The sequence below is a fragment of the Streptopelia decaocto genome, assembly GCF_964273445.1.
Source record: "Streptopelia decaocto genome assembly, chromosome: 2".
Classification (NCBI taxonomy): domain Eukaryota; kingdom Metazoa; phylum Chordata; class Aves; order Columbiformes; family Columbidae; genus Streptopelia; species Streptopelia decaocto.
The window spans coordinates 22,497,856-22,512,388 of NC_138655.1; the positions used below are offsets into that span (position 1 = coordinate 22,497,856).

Below are 14,533 nucleotides of genomic sequence, written 5' to 3' on the forward strand. Positions count from 1 at the left end.
TGTCGTGTCTGAGCAAAGATACTGCCTGAGCTTCTCCTTTTCCTAACACGTGTGTAATCCAACAATGCACAAACATTCAGCCTTCCTTTGGGATACATGAAGATTTTGGTAGAAATTTTGCAAGGCCTGCCTCCATCTCCATTCATGCAAGGTAGCACCTTTCAAAGCACTTGCACTGTGAATACAGCCTGTACATGACTTCCTCTGCAGTCCTTGCCTTAAACACTAAAACAAAATTTAGCACACTTTCAACTTGAAATAAATTCTCCTTCTCTCGTCTCTGTTTCTTTCTGCTTTCAATTCATTTAACCCTTCTATCCTCTGTGCGGGCCTTCCACATGATCCACCACCTGAACAGGGTTTCATGCTCTCCGGGATCCCTGCCTGGCCTCTTCTCCAGCCCCTCCCGAGCCATTTCTCCGGATCCCACTGGGGAGAAACAGCGACTATTTTTAGGCTGCATCTGTATGCCAAGCACAGCGGAATGTGGCGCAGCGCAGGGCCTGCCGGGAGGCGATGTTCTGCGGGAAGCGACAGCCGCAGCCCCCCCCAGGCTGCCCGCGGCGGCACACGGAGCTCCGCACGGAGCTCCTGGGATGCACCCGCAGCTCCGCACGGAGCTCCTGGGATGCACCCGCAGCTCCGCACGGAGCTCCTGGGATCCACCCGCAGCTCCGCACGGAGCTCCTGGGATGCACCCGCAGCCCCGCGCGGCCCGGCTGGGCCAGCACCCCCGGGACCCGGGCTGCAGGTCCTGCCTCTGCCTTGGCCACAGCGCGGTGATCTCCCACCGCAGAGCTGTCGTGTCCCTCGGCTTCTCCCGAGGTCTGTGCCAGACCCCGCACAGCGCTGGGCTTGGTGGGGTTTTGGTCCCCAAGGGCCGCCCCTGCGCCAGGTCTAGCCCTGCCCCTGCCCCTGGCCAACCCCGGAGCACGACGGACTCGCCGCCCCAGCTCCCCAGCTGCCGGGACCCGAAGCGGGAGCGAGGCGGGACCGCGCTCCCCGGGATCTGTCCACAGCGCGCACAACCCGGCCCCGCCCGCCCGCCGGAGCGGGAGCCCCGCCCGCCGGAGCGGGAGCCCCGCCCAGCCCAGCCACGCCCCAGCCCCCGCGAGGTCAGCGCGGCCGCGCGCCCCTCGCTCCCCTCCCCCCGCCTTATGTAACGGGCGGGGGCCGCCATTGGCCGGCAGGGCTGGGCCGCGCGGGCGCCGAGGCGGGGCCGCGCATGCGCAGTGCCGGCGCCCCGTCCTCCCGCTCCCTCTCTCCTCTCGGGCAGGCGGCGGCGGCTGCTGCGGGGCCGCGCGGAGCCTTCCACCCGCTCGCAGGGCCCAGCCCGGACTCCCGGCCCGGGTGAGCGGAGGTGCCGGCCCCTCGCGCGGCGGCGGGGGGAGGTGGGGTGTGCGGGAGCGGGCCCGGCCGCGGCGCGGCGGAGCAGACCCGCCCGGGGGGAAGGGGCGGCCCGGCAGCGAGGCGCGCTCCGCTCCCGGCCTGCCGCGGCTGGGGCTCCGCGCAGGGCCGCTTCCTTCCTCGGCCCTTCCGCGGGCCACGTGGTGGGGCTGGCCGGCTACGGCCGCCCCCAGCCCCGCCACGGCCTGCTGGGGCGGCGGCCTCGCTCTGCCCCTGCGGCCGGGCCGGGGCTGCCCCGCAGAGCTGCCGGCGAAGGCCGCGCTCGCTGCTCCTCCGGCCCAGGCCCTTGGCCGCCTGGCCGGGAAAGCCCGAGCAGCGCAGGCGGCTGTTGTTGTCTGGAGGTGACAGCGGAGCAGCTGTCGGTGTCCAGTTTGGGGACTCGAAACTCCCGACTCGGGTTCTTGTTACTTATAGGGAAATTACCGTGGGTGAGGCGTTAACATAACGCAGGCTTCAGCCTCGCTGTCCTGCCGGGCCTGTGCTGCTGCCATTATAATTTGGCAGCAAATTTTTCAGTGTTATTAGGCTTCCTGTGTGCTCCTGCATTTTTATTCGATTTCAAAACAGCAGGCCTGTTTACTGGGCTCTCTGAGGGTGTGCCTGATAAGTAAAACAACACTAATCTGTGTTGTGTAACTGAAATACAGGTTTAGCCTTGTAGTTAAACTCATCATTATTTTAAACGAACTCCTTATTTTTGTCACTTTTTTGGTATGTTGATTGTCCAAATAACCTTAATGAAGTATTATGAATATAATGGAGGATAACCAGTAATGAAGTATTCACTCTGTGTTTCAACTGCATTCGTGTAATTTGCAATATTTAAACTCTTGGATTTTTGGTCTTGGGCATCATACGGAGCTTGATATTTTTAAGCAGATGTTTTTGCTTGTGTTTTCTTGTTTGTCTTAACTAAAACCAGCAGTTGCCAAATACACACAAGCTCAGTGTGATTGACTGTTGCAGTGTACTGCTTAACAAGCTCTTGTCAAGGAACTAAAAATATGAAGTGCAGAAACTTAATGAAAATCATTCCTTTTTTATTACCTGAGTATTTTCTTTCAGGAACCCCCTGACTTCTGGAGGATTACTGTAATGCTAGTAAAATAAAATTGAAGTAAAACCTGAAGTTCCTTCTAGTGTATGCAAAGCTGTTGGCAAGTTTTGTTTTGTTTTTTTAATGGGAATTCAGTGTTCTTGTTGGCCCATGTGGTACGTAAGCAGTGTGAGTCCCTGGCTGGGATGTTTCAGGGTAACTGTTGTAGCATACAGTGAAGCATAGACAGGTATTTTTAGTCTTATTGACATTCAATGCTGTATCTTGTGGAAGGTGTTGAATGCCACGTGTATTTCTATATGCCTGTTAATAGGATTTGTGTTTTCTTGTGTTCAATTTTGTTAGCCATATGGACTCCTAAATTCTCCTTTGGAGAAACTGAGAGGGGAAGAGGAGGGCGTGCTGAAGATGTAGGGTAATGCTTCTGCAAAGGGTTACATGGTGGTGTGACGTGCCATGGAAGAACTTGACTGTGGCCTGAGAGGGGCCTCTCAACACTCAAGAGCTGCTTTGGGTCTCAGGGCCATTTTTTTGTTCCGTCTTAAGCACCATGGTGCCACATATCCAGAAATTCTTGGAATACTAGTGAATTTCCAGATGTTGATGTTTCATATAAGTTTTTTTTCATAACAGTTCTAAGGACTTTTTGCGGATGTTTACTGGAGGTCAGTCTTTGTTTGGACAGGCCCTTCTCCCTCTTGCAGCAGAAGGCTGTCTGTCCTTGTGGGAAGGACTGCATGACAGACCTGTTGTAGCCACGTAGTGTCTCCTGACTATAAAACTTAAAGCAAATGCTTGGATTGCATAGATGGGCAGTGACCAACTAGCCAACCTCCTGGCAACATTAGACTTTACTAGTCATCTGAAGACACCAGCTTTGGCTGGCTGGTCTGTGTTTGTGTGGTGGACTTTTGCCTCTGTGAGAGCTGCACAACTGGACCATGTGTGTGGCCCGTGAGGGAGACAATAGCAGAAAGTGGGCTGCTGGGTTATAGACCCATGCTCTGAAGCCTACTCTGTTGGTGTGCCCAGATCCTGCCTGGTGTCTTATCTGGGGCTGGGATGCAAGCTGAATTGGGTGGCCTAGTGGGCTGCACGCAGAGGGAGGGTTGCAGTTCTAAATACGCTAGTTTGCTGCCTCCTGAAATGTGATTTTTGTACCTCATTTCTTTGGTAGCAGACCTTCTGATGGGATATGGCAATAGTGTTTGCCTCCTTTATGCTGCTGTATTATATAGAGTAATGGTTTCTGATGGGGTGAATTTTACTTCTTTTTAAGAAGCGTGTATGCATGTAAAGTCAGCTGAAAATCAAAAAGAATGGCTACCTGTAAAAAAAAAAATAAATAAAGCCCTTAAATAAAGAGGGATGACCTATTGTTCTTGGCATTTCCACATCCAAAGCAGCTCACAATCACGTACACCAGAAGACAGTAATACAGGTTGGGTAATACTTTAATTTGCCTTTTTTAGAACCTGTTTCATAAAGGTTGAGTCTTAAGTTTTAAAATAAAAGAACAACAGCAACAAAAAGAAACTTTATTGTACCTGTGGAAATAGATAAGTTTCTATTAACTAGAAAGGAGACTTAAATTATTCTGACTATTGAAAACACTTTTCAAAAGTAGACCTTGATGCTTTGTGGTGGAAGAAACCTTAGAATGACCTAATAATTCTGGTCTATATTTGAAGAAAAATTCTAAAACCAGAGAGTCTTTAGATGGTAAAGAGCAACTTGAACAGATGTCCATGGTATATGAGTTATGGCAGTTGTGGGCCTTATGGACAGAGCACGTGACTGTTTTATTCTCGTGGTTATTGCTTCCGAGTCAGCTAGCAGCAGTAGTTTCTCACATTTGTAGACTAAATGTCTTCTTTTTGTTTGTAGATATGGCTCGTGGACAGCAGAAGATTCAGTCGCAGCAGAAAAATGCCAAAAAGCAAGCTGAGCAAAAAAAGAAACAAGGACATGATCAGAAGGCTGCAGCCAAGGCTGCCTTGATATATACCTGCACTGTCTGTAGGGTAAGAGGAACTGAAGACAAATTATTGTAGGAAGGTCTGTCTTCCAGCCTAGAGCAGAATTTTTAGAAGATTATATCACAGAAATTGAAATACTTAAGTGGCTATTGAGCTTGTTGCTATAAGCATTTGCATCTGTTGTGTCACTTGCTTACAGGTTACTCAGCTGTAACTGTAATGAGAAAATCTGAGAGGTCGTGTACAGATTTGATTTTGTTAGTTATCTTGCCTTTTGAATTGAGGGGTCTGCATGTGGTGTTAGTATGATGTATGAAATGTAAAAAGTACAAGATCACTTTTTTTCCAAATGGAAACATCTTTTATTTGTGAAGGAATTGACCTGTCTTGGCATCACTGGTTATCAGTGTTAATGCAGAGAGGAAAAGTGGTGGTGCCAAAAGTTTTAGTGTAAATTTGATACGCAGTAGATTGTGACTTGACAAGAGAACAGAAATGTGAGCGCTAATCAGATTAAACTTTGCTTCTGGCTGATTTTCCTGAATGTCTTCATTTTGAAGCTGAAGGATAAACTTGCCATTTTCACTTAAATGGTCAGTCTCAGAATAGATTTGTCACTTTTGAGTGTCTTAAATAAGATTGCATCTTACTTAAGTCCTCGTAACGAGCTCCTCTTGTGAAATCAGGCTGTAGCAGCAATCACTTTGGGCAGTTGGTGCCTGCAACTGTGTAGTAACAATGGTCTAAGATAGCTTGTGCCAAGTAGACAATCAGTCTGTGCCATATTAGTCTTTGGCCTATTGATAAACAAAAGAAATGGCTTTCACGAAGATGTGATTCTGAAAAGGATAAATGTTTATCTTTTATGTATTGAAAAATAAAATTATAAGGAGGTACATTTTTCCTCCAAATAAGCATATGAAGTGTAAGATCTGCAGGGAGATTTCTAGCAAGAATACTGAAGTCATCAACATGCCAGAACTGTGGAACTAGTGCTTTAAAGCAGCTCTCTGAAAATCTGAGGCTAAATATTCTCTCTTAGTCTGCAGCTGAATTAATGGTTCTTCTGTCACTACAGCAGTGTCATTGAGGAGACAATTTACTATAGGAAAAGAAAAGAAAACATGGGGGGAGCAGATTTTGTAGTATCACTTAACCGTTGTACTGTACGTAAAGTTAAATGTCTCTCTTTAATCAGACGCAAATGCCGGATCCCAAGACCTTCAAACAGCACTTTGAAAGCAAGCATCCTAAGACTCCACTTCCTCCAGAATTGGCTGATGTTCAGGCGTAAAGTTGTCTACAGGTCATTACCTTAATTTTTAAATGATTGTTTGAGAAAGGTATATTATGAATCAGGGTTTGGTTTGGTTTGGTTTTTATCACCAACAGCTGAGACTACTTACTTCATTTCCTTTAATATGAAAATTAGATATAGGTAAAATTTATACCCTTGAACTGTTACATAGGAGAAGCAAGGTAATAGCTATGTAGGTGAAATGGCTGTGGCATTTCACTGTGCGTTGAGGTTGTTTTGAAAGGATTTAATGTTATTTCAAATGGTCATCCTTAGAATTGTAGGAATATTTTGTTATTTAGTTCTTGCTTTGAAATGTTAGTTTTGCTTTGAACAAAATACATATAATAAATACAATCTGTTGCTACAAAACATGTAACGGAAACAGTTGTTTAGTGTATTTGCAACAATTTAGCCTTTTTGTTCCTGCAGCTATGCAAGTGAATGCAGATTTTTCTGCATTAACTATAGAAGATATTTCCCAAAAGCCAGTTGTTAGGCTGTAACTGAACATCGTTATAATGAAAGGCTGAAATGAGGTAAAAAGTAGTATGGTGTTAAATTCATGTAAAGGTAAACAGCGTTGTGTAACTTCAGCTTAACTGAGTTATTCTTGTTTTTTATAGGTGAAATCATGGCACCTATTGACTCTTCTACTGTCAGACCTTACATAACAAACCTGCAGCTGCTTTTCTAAAACTGTTGATCAGCAAAAATGAAGGGGCTACAGAAACATTCATATTTTTATGCTGTTCCCTCTTGGGCTTCATGCAAAGACAATTCTGTGTAAATGTACAGTTGTGCCCTATTTGGAAATCCTGAAAAATCAGTCCATACTTGTTATAAAAAATTTTTTACAATTGTAATTATATTGATGTTCATATTGTGTAAAATAACTCATTTAATAAAGTAGTACTTTGATTTTACAATATCACAGATTAAATCCTTGTAGAAGTTCTGTTTCAACTTTCTGCATTATCTGCCTTATAAGATAATAAAAAAAGACAAAGTGGAATTTTCCCCATCCTGCCAAAACATGAGCAGTATCATTCCACTGAAAGTAATGTACATTACAGTAAATTAATCTTAAGTGAAGAGGGAAGCAGCTCAGAATTACTCTTCAGTGTGCTGTCTGCTCAAGCCCAGTCACTAGTAGTTAAGTTTCTGGCTTGAGGCGCAGCAGACTCCCTAGAAGCTGCATGAAAATTGTGAGACTTCTACATTTTTCTCCTGTGTATTGGAGTCTTAATACTGTGAGCCATTTTGAATGGGATTCCTTTACTGTGAGGGATAATGTTTCTTGAAGTCCTGCACTGGAGAGACTCATTTTAGCCTTTATATAGGGTAAATGGCTGAGGAAGCTGAGAAGTGGCAGGATTAAATGCTGGCTAGAAAAATGGTCTCAAATATTAGGTTAAAGCAACTCTGCTCTTAGTTGAAAAATTGATTTGGAAAGATTTTTTTTTTATGATATTTTGAGCAGTTGACCACACCTGTCCCTTCTCAAATGCATCTGGTTATTTCAGTAGCAACTCTTTAAGAAATAGGCAGAATATCCAGCCACTAATAACTTTTCTTCACAACCAGCTTAAAATAAGCCTGTTGGAAAAGAGCCAAAGTAACTAAAATAATACGTCTACTTTAGAAATCGGATGTGATTAAAGTTTCATTCATACAATTAAAAAAAAAAAAGCTGGATCATAACTCTTTGGCCAAGAACATTTGAGCAGCTAAATGTAATTACCCTTAAAAGTGTTCTGGGCTCAGTTCTAACTCCTGATATGCAGCACAGAAGTAGTGGAGAGACATCCGAATTGTGCTAGAAGGTCTTCTATCCAAAATTGCATCTTTGGCATTTGGAGGGAGCTTATTTAAGAGCTTTAGTTTTGACCTTGCAGTAAGAAGCAATACCATAATTGCTGTGATTTACTGAGGTTACAACGGATGTAAAAATTCTGGCAGGCAAAGTAACCATTGCTATGCAGCAGGACCGTATATCTGACCTTCAAATGGCTTCCTAAAATCTAGGACCATAGTCTCAAAGACTCATTCACTTAAAAGAATGCACTTGGTATTTTATTATATAAAGTCAAAGCCTTTGTCTTTGTCCACTCATTTGCTCTTTATTGAACTACTTCTGTGAGATTAGCTTCCTGTCCTCTTTGCTGTGACAGTTACCTCTGTACATACTTACTTTGGCATAGACTTTCTCTGTATTATAGTCACTCCAGGATAACCTGTGTACCACTTAACTTTTATAGACAATGTTGTTCCCTGAGAGTAATCCACTACTGCACTTGTACACCTGACATCAGAATGTAATGCTTCATTTGTTTTTCTTTAATGTTATCAATACATATTTCCTGACAAACTAGCTTCTGCAAGGCAAGAAATCTGCTCTCGACTTGTGTGCTGTGTGGCGGAGAGATACGTAAATGTTCTGATGCCGTAGTTTGTCTAAAAATAGGCTGAGTGCAAATGGATAAAGATGTTAGTTGCACTGATTAGTAATTGGTAATCTGGCTTTACTTTGGAAAATGTTCTGGGATGTATCCCTGTAGCTTGGTCCTGAGGGGAAGTATATGTTCTATTCCTTCAATTCAGATTGTGTAGCATTAAATAAAAATATTTTGTTTCATAAGCAATCTCTCTTAATGAGCACTGAAGAGCTGGAAAACTGCATCATTAGTGGGATGTTTAACTTCAGTCAGAATTGTATTTTCAAAACTTTACAATGCTCGAGTTGAAAATACCATATGAAATTCTGGAGGTTTTAATATATTAGAAGGTAGGGGTGATCGTCAGTTCAATAAGATCCCTAGCAGCAGTAGCTGCAGTCTCAGTTACAGAAATTAATGAAAGCTGGATTGTTACAAAGGGTTTATAAGTATAGGGGAGTGGTATACTAAGTGTGGGAATCATCCTCATTTAGAATATCTGCAATACTTGTATTTGGCGGAGGGACTAGGACTTGATAATATCTTCCTGATCTGAAGGATGGCACTGTTACCTGGCTAAAGACACAGCTGTGCATTGTAATGTGTCTGATTAAAGAGAATTAAAAACCTGAAATGTAAAATGTCATATTTCCTGCTTTTAAAAACAAGTATCACTGCATTTAGAAAATTAATTTCCTGTCTCTGGACAGTCCTGGAACTTGAAGCTGTCTATACAAGAAAGAAAAGTAGGCATGGAAATTTTCCCCTCTTCTCTTGAGAAAGATTCATCCATGTGCAAGGGAAGAATTTAGGTAAAAGGTTCTTATGTTGTCAGTGTGGGCATCAGCTGTTACAGATACTTGTGGAGTGGAGCAACTTTAAAAAGTTATTTTTGATTTTCAGAAGCCCACATCTCTTCTGGGAATCTCTTTAAATGGCATCTGAGATCACATTTTAAGTAGGGCTTGGAATGTTGTAAAAAAAATCTTACTTTATATCCCAAAGTTAGCACGTGTGATGATGATGAGGCCATCTCAGAGACTGCTGAGTAATCAAGAACAGTTCTGCAAATTTTGTTACTCAGACTGACTTAGGCTGCTTTACCTACCTTTGAGGGTTTCTGGTTTCTTGCTGTCAAAAAGCTGTGTGAAAAATCTGAAATAGAAGTTGAAGACAGTTGCTGTGTAGCCTTAAGGAAATTGTTGGCTTTATACAGTGCTCTTGAAACATCCCTGGAGTGTATCCCTTGTGGTTGCGCTAAAAACGCTTCAGCTCAAGTAAAGCTTGTGACCATGGGCTGCTTGCAAACCACACAGTAATGAAGGAATTTGTAGCATTTCTGTAAACTGTATTGAGCTGTTTTGCCACCTTGATAAACATTGCTAATAGATGGAATTTCTTTTATCATCAAATACTAATAGACTTGAGGTCTATTCTATTTCCCATTTTCACAGAAACAAGTGGGGAAGTATAATATTTGGCTTCATGAGAAGCCTGGTCTTCCCAAAGTCAGACCAGCGAACTCGGTCCTACAGAATCCACAAACAAAGCAAAGGTCAGTTGTGTTTCTGTCTGCTCAGCCCCATTCTGCTGCGTATAGTTTGTGAATGTTTAGTTTACCTATTTAGAACCTTACAGGTTTCTCAGCGGACTTTGAATTCAACCCTAAAACTCAGCTTAGGACTGGTGTTCTGTACGTGTTTTTTTTCTGTATTCCGTAGCATCATCAGTGATCTTGGTCTAGGCCAGACAGTGGGAGGGTGTCACGTTCTGTCTGGGGAATTTTGCTGTCCGCTTTGAAAATTACTTGGAGATTTTTTAATGTGTTATCTGTTGTGTTATGATTTTCATGTCGATGAGGCACAACAGAGACTCACTTAGGGAGTTGTGTTATCTTGGTAGCTTTCAAAAAAAGGTGGAATAGGTTGGGTGTCATTTTACAATTCTCTTGTATGGCTTTTAGCATTGAGGTTTCTGGGAAAGGAGGAATCTGTAGTTGTCCCAACGCTGTTATCCGACAGGAGTCTGTTCAAGCAGTGTCTAAGTTTTTTTCAGGAAATACAGCACAGTTTTCTTACGAAAAATACTGTCCATTAAATTTATAAACCATACAGCACATGGATGGCATGACAAACATAGTTGTGTGTTCCCCGTTCGCAGCTGTTAGAAAGTCGCAAACGCTGCAAAACATGACTGAATGCTGGGGATCTTTCAGAAGAGTAAGGACTGTGGGAAATCTCAACAAGTTACCTGGTCCATCTCCTTGCTTGAGGTGGGATCAAATCTGCAAGGCTCTAACTGGCAAGTGTTTCTCTAACTCTTAAAAGCTTCCAAGGAGAGGGATCCCGCGTGAGCAGCACGCCCGCTGTTGAACCTGCGGCTGGAGAGCGAGCGCAGCAGGAGCGATGCCCGCGGGTTGAGTCAGTTACTGGCAGTTCTTACGGGTAATACGTGATGAACGCTGCCCTCGTCTGAACACTATCACCTTCTAGTCTTCTCTTTTAAGTAAACCCAGTTAATTGAATCACTCTTCGTAGGTCACATCTTCTAAGTCTAGCAGTTGTTGGTGCTGTTTATTATTTATTTGTAAATCTTTCATTTGCTTTCCTTCCTCATCAAGTAATGTACATGTCTTTAACTTCATCTTTCCCTAGATATTTATATGCTTTGTCTTTTAGAACCCCAGCTGTTTGTTTGACTCTGCTAATGAAGGTGTTACTTGGTTGACTTTTGAGCCATGTAAAACCCAGACATCTGTCTGTCTCTGAGGTTCTACGTTAATTAGTACATTTACAACACCCTGCACAACTCTTGAGGCCAATTCTTTGAAAATCCTTTTTGGGTCTTTTTGTCGGGGCCCTTTCTGCACAGTTTGCCCAGCATTATATATTGGTGGGCTATATATATAACTCTCAGAAGCTATAAATACTCTGTCCTGATCAGTTCATGGTCCCAAACGTGCCGGAGTTGCTGACTTTCTCACTAAAGTTTGAGCTCTGCTGAGTATTTACTTAGCACAGATTGGCAATGAGAAAGACACCACAGACCGGGCTGGCCTGATAAACCTCCTGAATATGCGATAGTTGTTATGCTATGATAGTCGTTATGTAGCACTAATTAGAGTAAACACTTGAATGACTTTCCACCAGACATCTTTCTGACCCTTTTGTCTTCTGGTTTTCAAGCCTATCCCTAAACTTTAATAATTTCTGTCTGTTCTTTTCCATATGGATGCCCATGCCATCCAGCTCCTTGCGGGAGTATTTCATGTCTGTCTTCTTTTGTTTACCGATAACAGGGTAATACCCAAGCCACCTTTGTGTCTCATGTGGTGCTTTGCAAAATGAAAGCACACCTGGAAAATAAATGCATGTTAATTGCACAGCATAATCTCAGGCCAACAGGATGGGCGTTAATTTTTAGCTTATTATTCTGATGCGCCTTGAAGTTCCAGTAGTCATTACCTGCTGATAGTTTTAAATCTCCTTTGGTATATATGTTTTCTTTAGCTGTAAATGGTCATCATATATTTTGCAATAAAATGGTTGCTTTATTTTGAAATATTTGTTGATCTTTTGAAGGGTGAAAACTGAATATTTATTTCCAACCAAAAGAATAATTGAAGAATGACGTCTTCTGGAAAAAAAAGGTCTAAAATGTTTGTATATGTCCTGCTGGTATTCAGAATTTTTATTATGGTCATTACTCACTTTCTATTACAGTAACAGTGGGTGCAATGGCACTTTCTATTGTTGACAGAGATACAATTCACATTTCATATCCCAGGGGCTGTGTGCAGTATGGGAGCTGCCCAGAACAGTCTCTGTGCCGTGGAGCTCCTTTTCCTCCCCACACAGAAACAGAGGGAAAAATAATTTACATTTGTGGCTAGATTTCACTTGCTGTATTTTGTGTTTAGAGAGTAAATTTAGATTGTGTGTGATTTTACAAAAAGTTGCTTAACCCTTAGATGCATTTCTAAAGGGCACCTACTGCTTCTATTAGCTCTTACCGGATCAATGCTAGTAGATAATATTATTCTTAATGAGGTCTAAGAAATACTGTTTATTAGGGACCGTGTTAAGAAAGGTTAAGAAATAGTACACAGCTGCTTTTTGCTGCTGCAGTAAATCATTCAAAGAATTTGCTGTTATGTGTCCGAAAGCATGAGCTGTTAGGCAGCTGAAAGAATGTGGCACTGTTTGGGTCATAACCACCGCTCACAAATGAGGCAACTTCTCAGCTTCTGGGCTGCTTTCTAAAGGACAAAGCATGCCTGTATTTTTCTCAAGTAATAATTGAATTCTACTTCACTGAAGTCAGTGGGAACTTGATTTTGTCGTGTACTTAATATTCATGTGCAGAAAGCTGTGAGCTCGAACAACCTTTGTAAAATCTATAAATCACATATGTCACTAAAATCAGTTTAACTGACCTCTGTCGATCAGAAGAGCATCTCTGTATGTCTAGGAGATGTGCAAGTCTGTCCCAAAAAACATATACAGTGCTCTACCAAGACAGACTTCACAAACTGTAGTTGATGAAGACACAGGATGATTTTGGACTAGAGTTGCTGTCCATCCTCAAAATTTCTCTTGCTATTTTATCATAAGCCTTTTAATGGGAAACACTGTGTGGGCAATATGACTCTGCGGACCTCACAGACACTAGTGCCCCATGGACAGAGATTTGGAAACCACTTGTAGGCAATTCCAAAATAAATTGTCTCTCTTGCTTGTTCTGTGGCTGCAGGCCTTTTCTCAGGACCCAAACATCTCTGTGTTGCCACCCCCTTCCCCTCTTGGGGTGGGTGAATGGGTAGGAGCGCAATCCTGCAGCAGTAAAATTGTCCAGTGTAAAACTACTAACTGCTAATGTTGACTTGATTGCATCATCTATTTTTAGTCAGTGGTGGCCGGACTTCATCTTTCCATCCTGTGAAGGGACAGAAGCAACTTGGCATCTGCAGAGGCGCTGCTGCTCCTGGCCACCAGCCTGCCGCTGGAAATGGGGCTCCGGAGCCACACAGGCAGGGGAACTGGCCATGTCTGGCTGGCCCTGCGCCCCAACTATTAACACCATTGGCTGAAGACAGCGAAGTTTGCAGAAAGGGGTATCTTAGAGGTGATCCTGTTGTTCCTATTTCTGAAAATAGGCACCTGGGTAAAGGATCTCTCTGTCGTTACGGGGCAGGACAGTGGGTTACCACTGCAAAATAACCTCCCACAGTGCCGGACACCAGAGAAACACTTGAGAAATGCCCAAGCACAAGACAAATTTGCATTGGTGCTTGTGCTTCTTTACTCAGGAAGGAAAACTCACTCTCCAGCACCTGTTACCGAGTGCCTGCACCAAACTTGCTCAGTGTCAGAGCTTTGCCCATGGCTCTGTGGGCTGCAGAACTATTTTTGGCTCTGGCTGCCTGGGACAAGTTGGTCCTTCTTCTGCCTCCCTCTCCTGTCCCCTGATCCCCGCCGCATGCCCCAGCATCGCCCACATCAGTGCTGACCGGGCGCTTCCATGAGCCAGGTCAGACCAGCAGCCTGGCAGAAAAAAATCCCTTTGACTTTTGCTGGGCAGGGGAGCAAAGTCAGCCCCTGAAGAGCTCCACAAACCAACGTGCCTGTGCTGGGGAGCTTGTGGCTGGGAGCAGCGAGGTGGCAGGAGTCTGTATTTCTGTATGAGATCAGCAAAGATAAAGAGCTTTCCCTTGATAGCTGCCCCGTGTAAGGGAGAGGTGGGATCCCAGTTAGAGAACAGTTCGCTGTGTGCTTGCTTACATGAAATGTTTGCTTTTGAGCACTTGAGGCTGGCTCAGAATTTATTGATTGCTAATGATGGTCAAGGCCCGTTTGAAGGCAGTAAACTAACAATATCGCGGAGAGATTGTGCTTTATATGGCACCCGTGACAGATGTTTTACAAGTACCGACACGCCATCCCTCCACCTAATGTGGTAATTAATGTGCTAAGTGCTTGGGTGATTTTTTTTCCCTCTTCCATCCCTGCTTGTGGTGGGTATGTTTATACCAGACCTCCACATGCTGCGCCGATCCTTACCCAGATACCCATGTCTCCAAGTACTCTTGAAAAAGCTTGTGTATAATTGCTGTCTCAGGAAGGGAAAAACTGGAAGGAAGCTTAAACAAAACTGATGCTGAAACTTTGTTGTCAGCTGGGATGTTTGTGAGGCATGTTTTGACCAGAATTTGACTCCAGCAGATCAGATGCTGCAGAGCTGGCAGGGAGAGAAAGGAAGTGCTTCCATTTCCAGGGGGCTCCATGGGAGGAAATGAACAGGAAAGCCCAATGAAGTAGTCACAGTTGAAGAGGAGACTGGAACAAAGCAATAGGAA

At 43.8% G+C, this 14,533-nt stretch overlaps 1 protein-coding gene across 2 annotated transcripts; it reads left to right on the forward strand.

The window, feature by feature from the left end:
- The first annotated feature begins 1,200 nt into the window (after nucleotides 1–1,200).
- On the forward strand, nucleotides 1,201–8,381 carry ZNF706 (zinc finger protein 706). Of its 2 annotated transcripts, none has more exons than XM_082044408.1 (4): nucleotides 1,201–1,350; nucleotides 4,352–4,488; nucleotides 5,642–5,749; nucleotides 6,367–8,381. In XM_082044408.1, the coding sequence occupies exons 2-3, from the start codon at nucleotides 4,354–4,356 to the stop codon at nucleotides 5,735–5,737; spliced, it is 231 nt and encodes a 76-aa protein (XP_081900534.1). In that variant the 5' UTR covers nucleotides 1,201–1,350; nucleotides 4,352–4,353; the 3' UTR covers nucleotides 5,738–5,749; nucleotides 6,367–8,381. The 2 variants fall into 2 exon arrangements, with proteins under 2 accessions (XP_081900534.1, XP_081900535.1); XM_082044409.1 differs by having other exon boundaries at nucleotides 1,229–1,360.
- The last annotated feature ends 6,152 nt before the right edge of the window (nucleotides 8,382–14,533 follow it).

What these genes read in the sequence shown, in the direction of transcription:
- ZNF706 (XM_082044408.1), top strand. Translation starts at nt 4,354, where the DNA reads ATGGCTCGTGGACAGCAGAAGATTCAGTCGCAGCAGAAAAATGCCAAA. An exon ending in ATACCTGCACTGTCTGTAGG is followed by an intron (nt 4,489 to 5,641) that starts GTAAGAGGAACT and finishes CTCTTTAATCAG; the next exon opens with ACGCAAATGCCGGATCCCAA.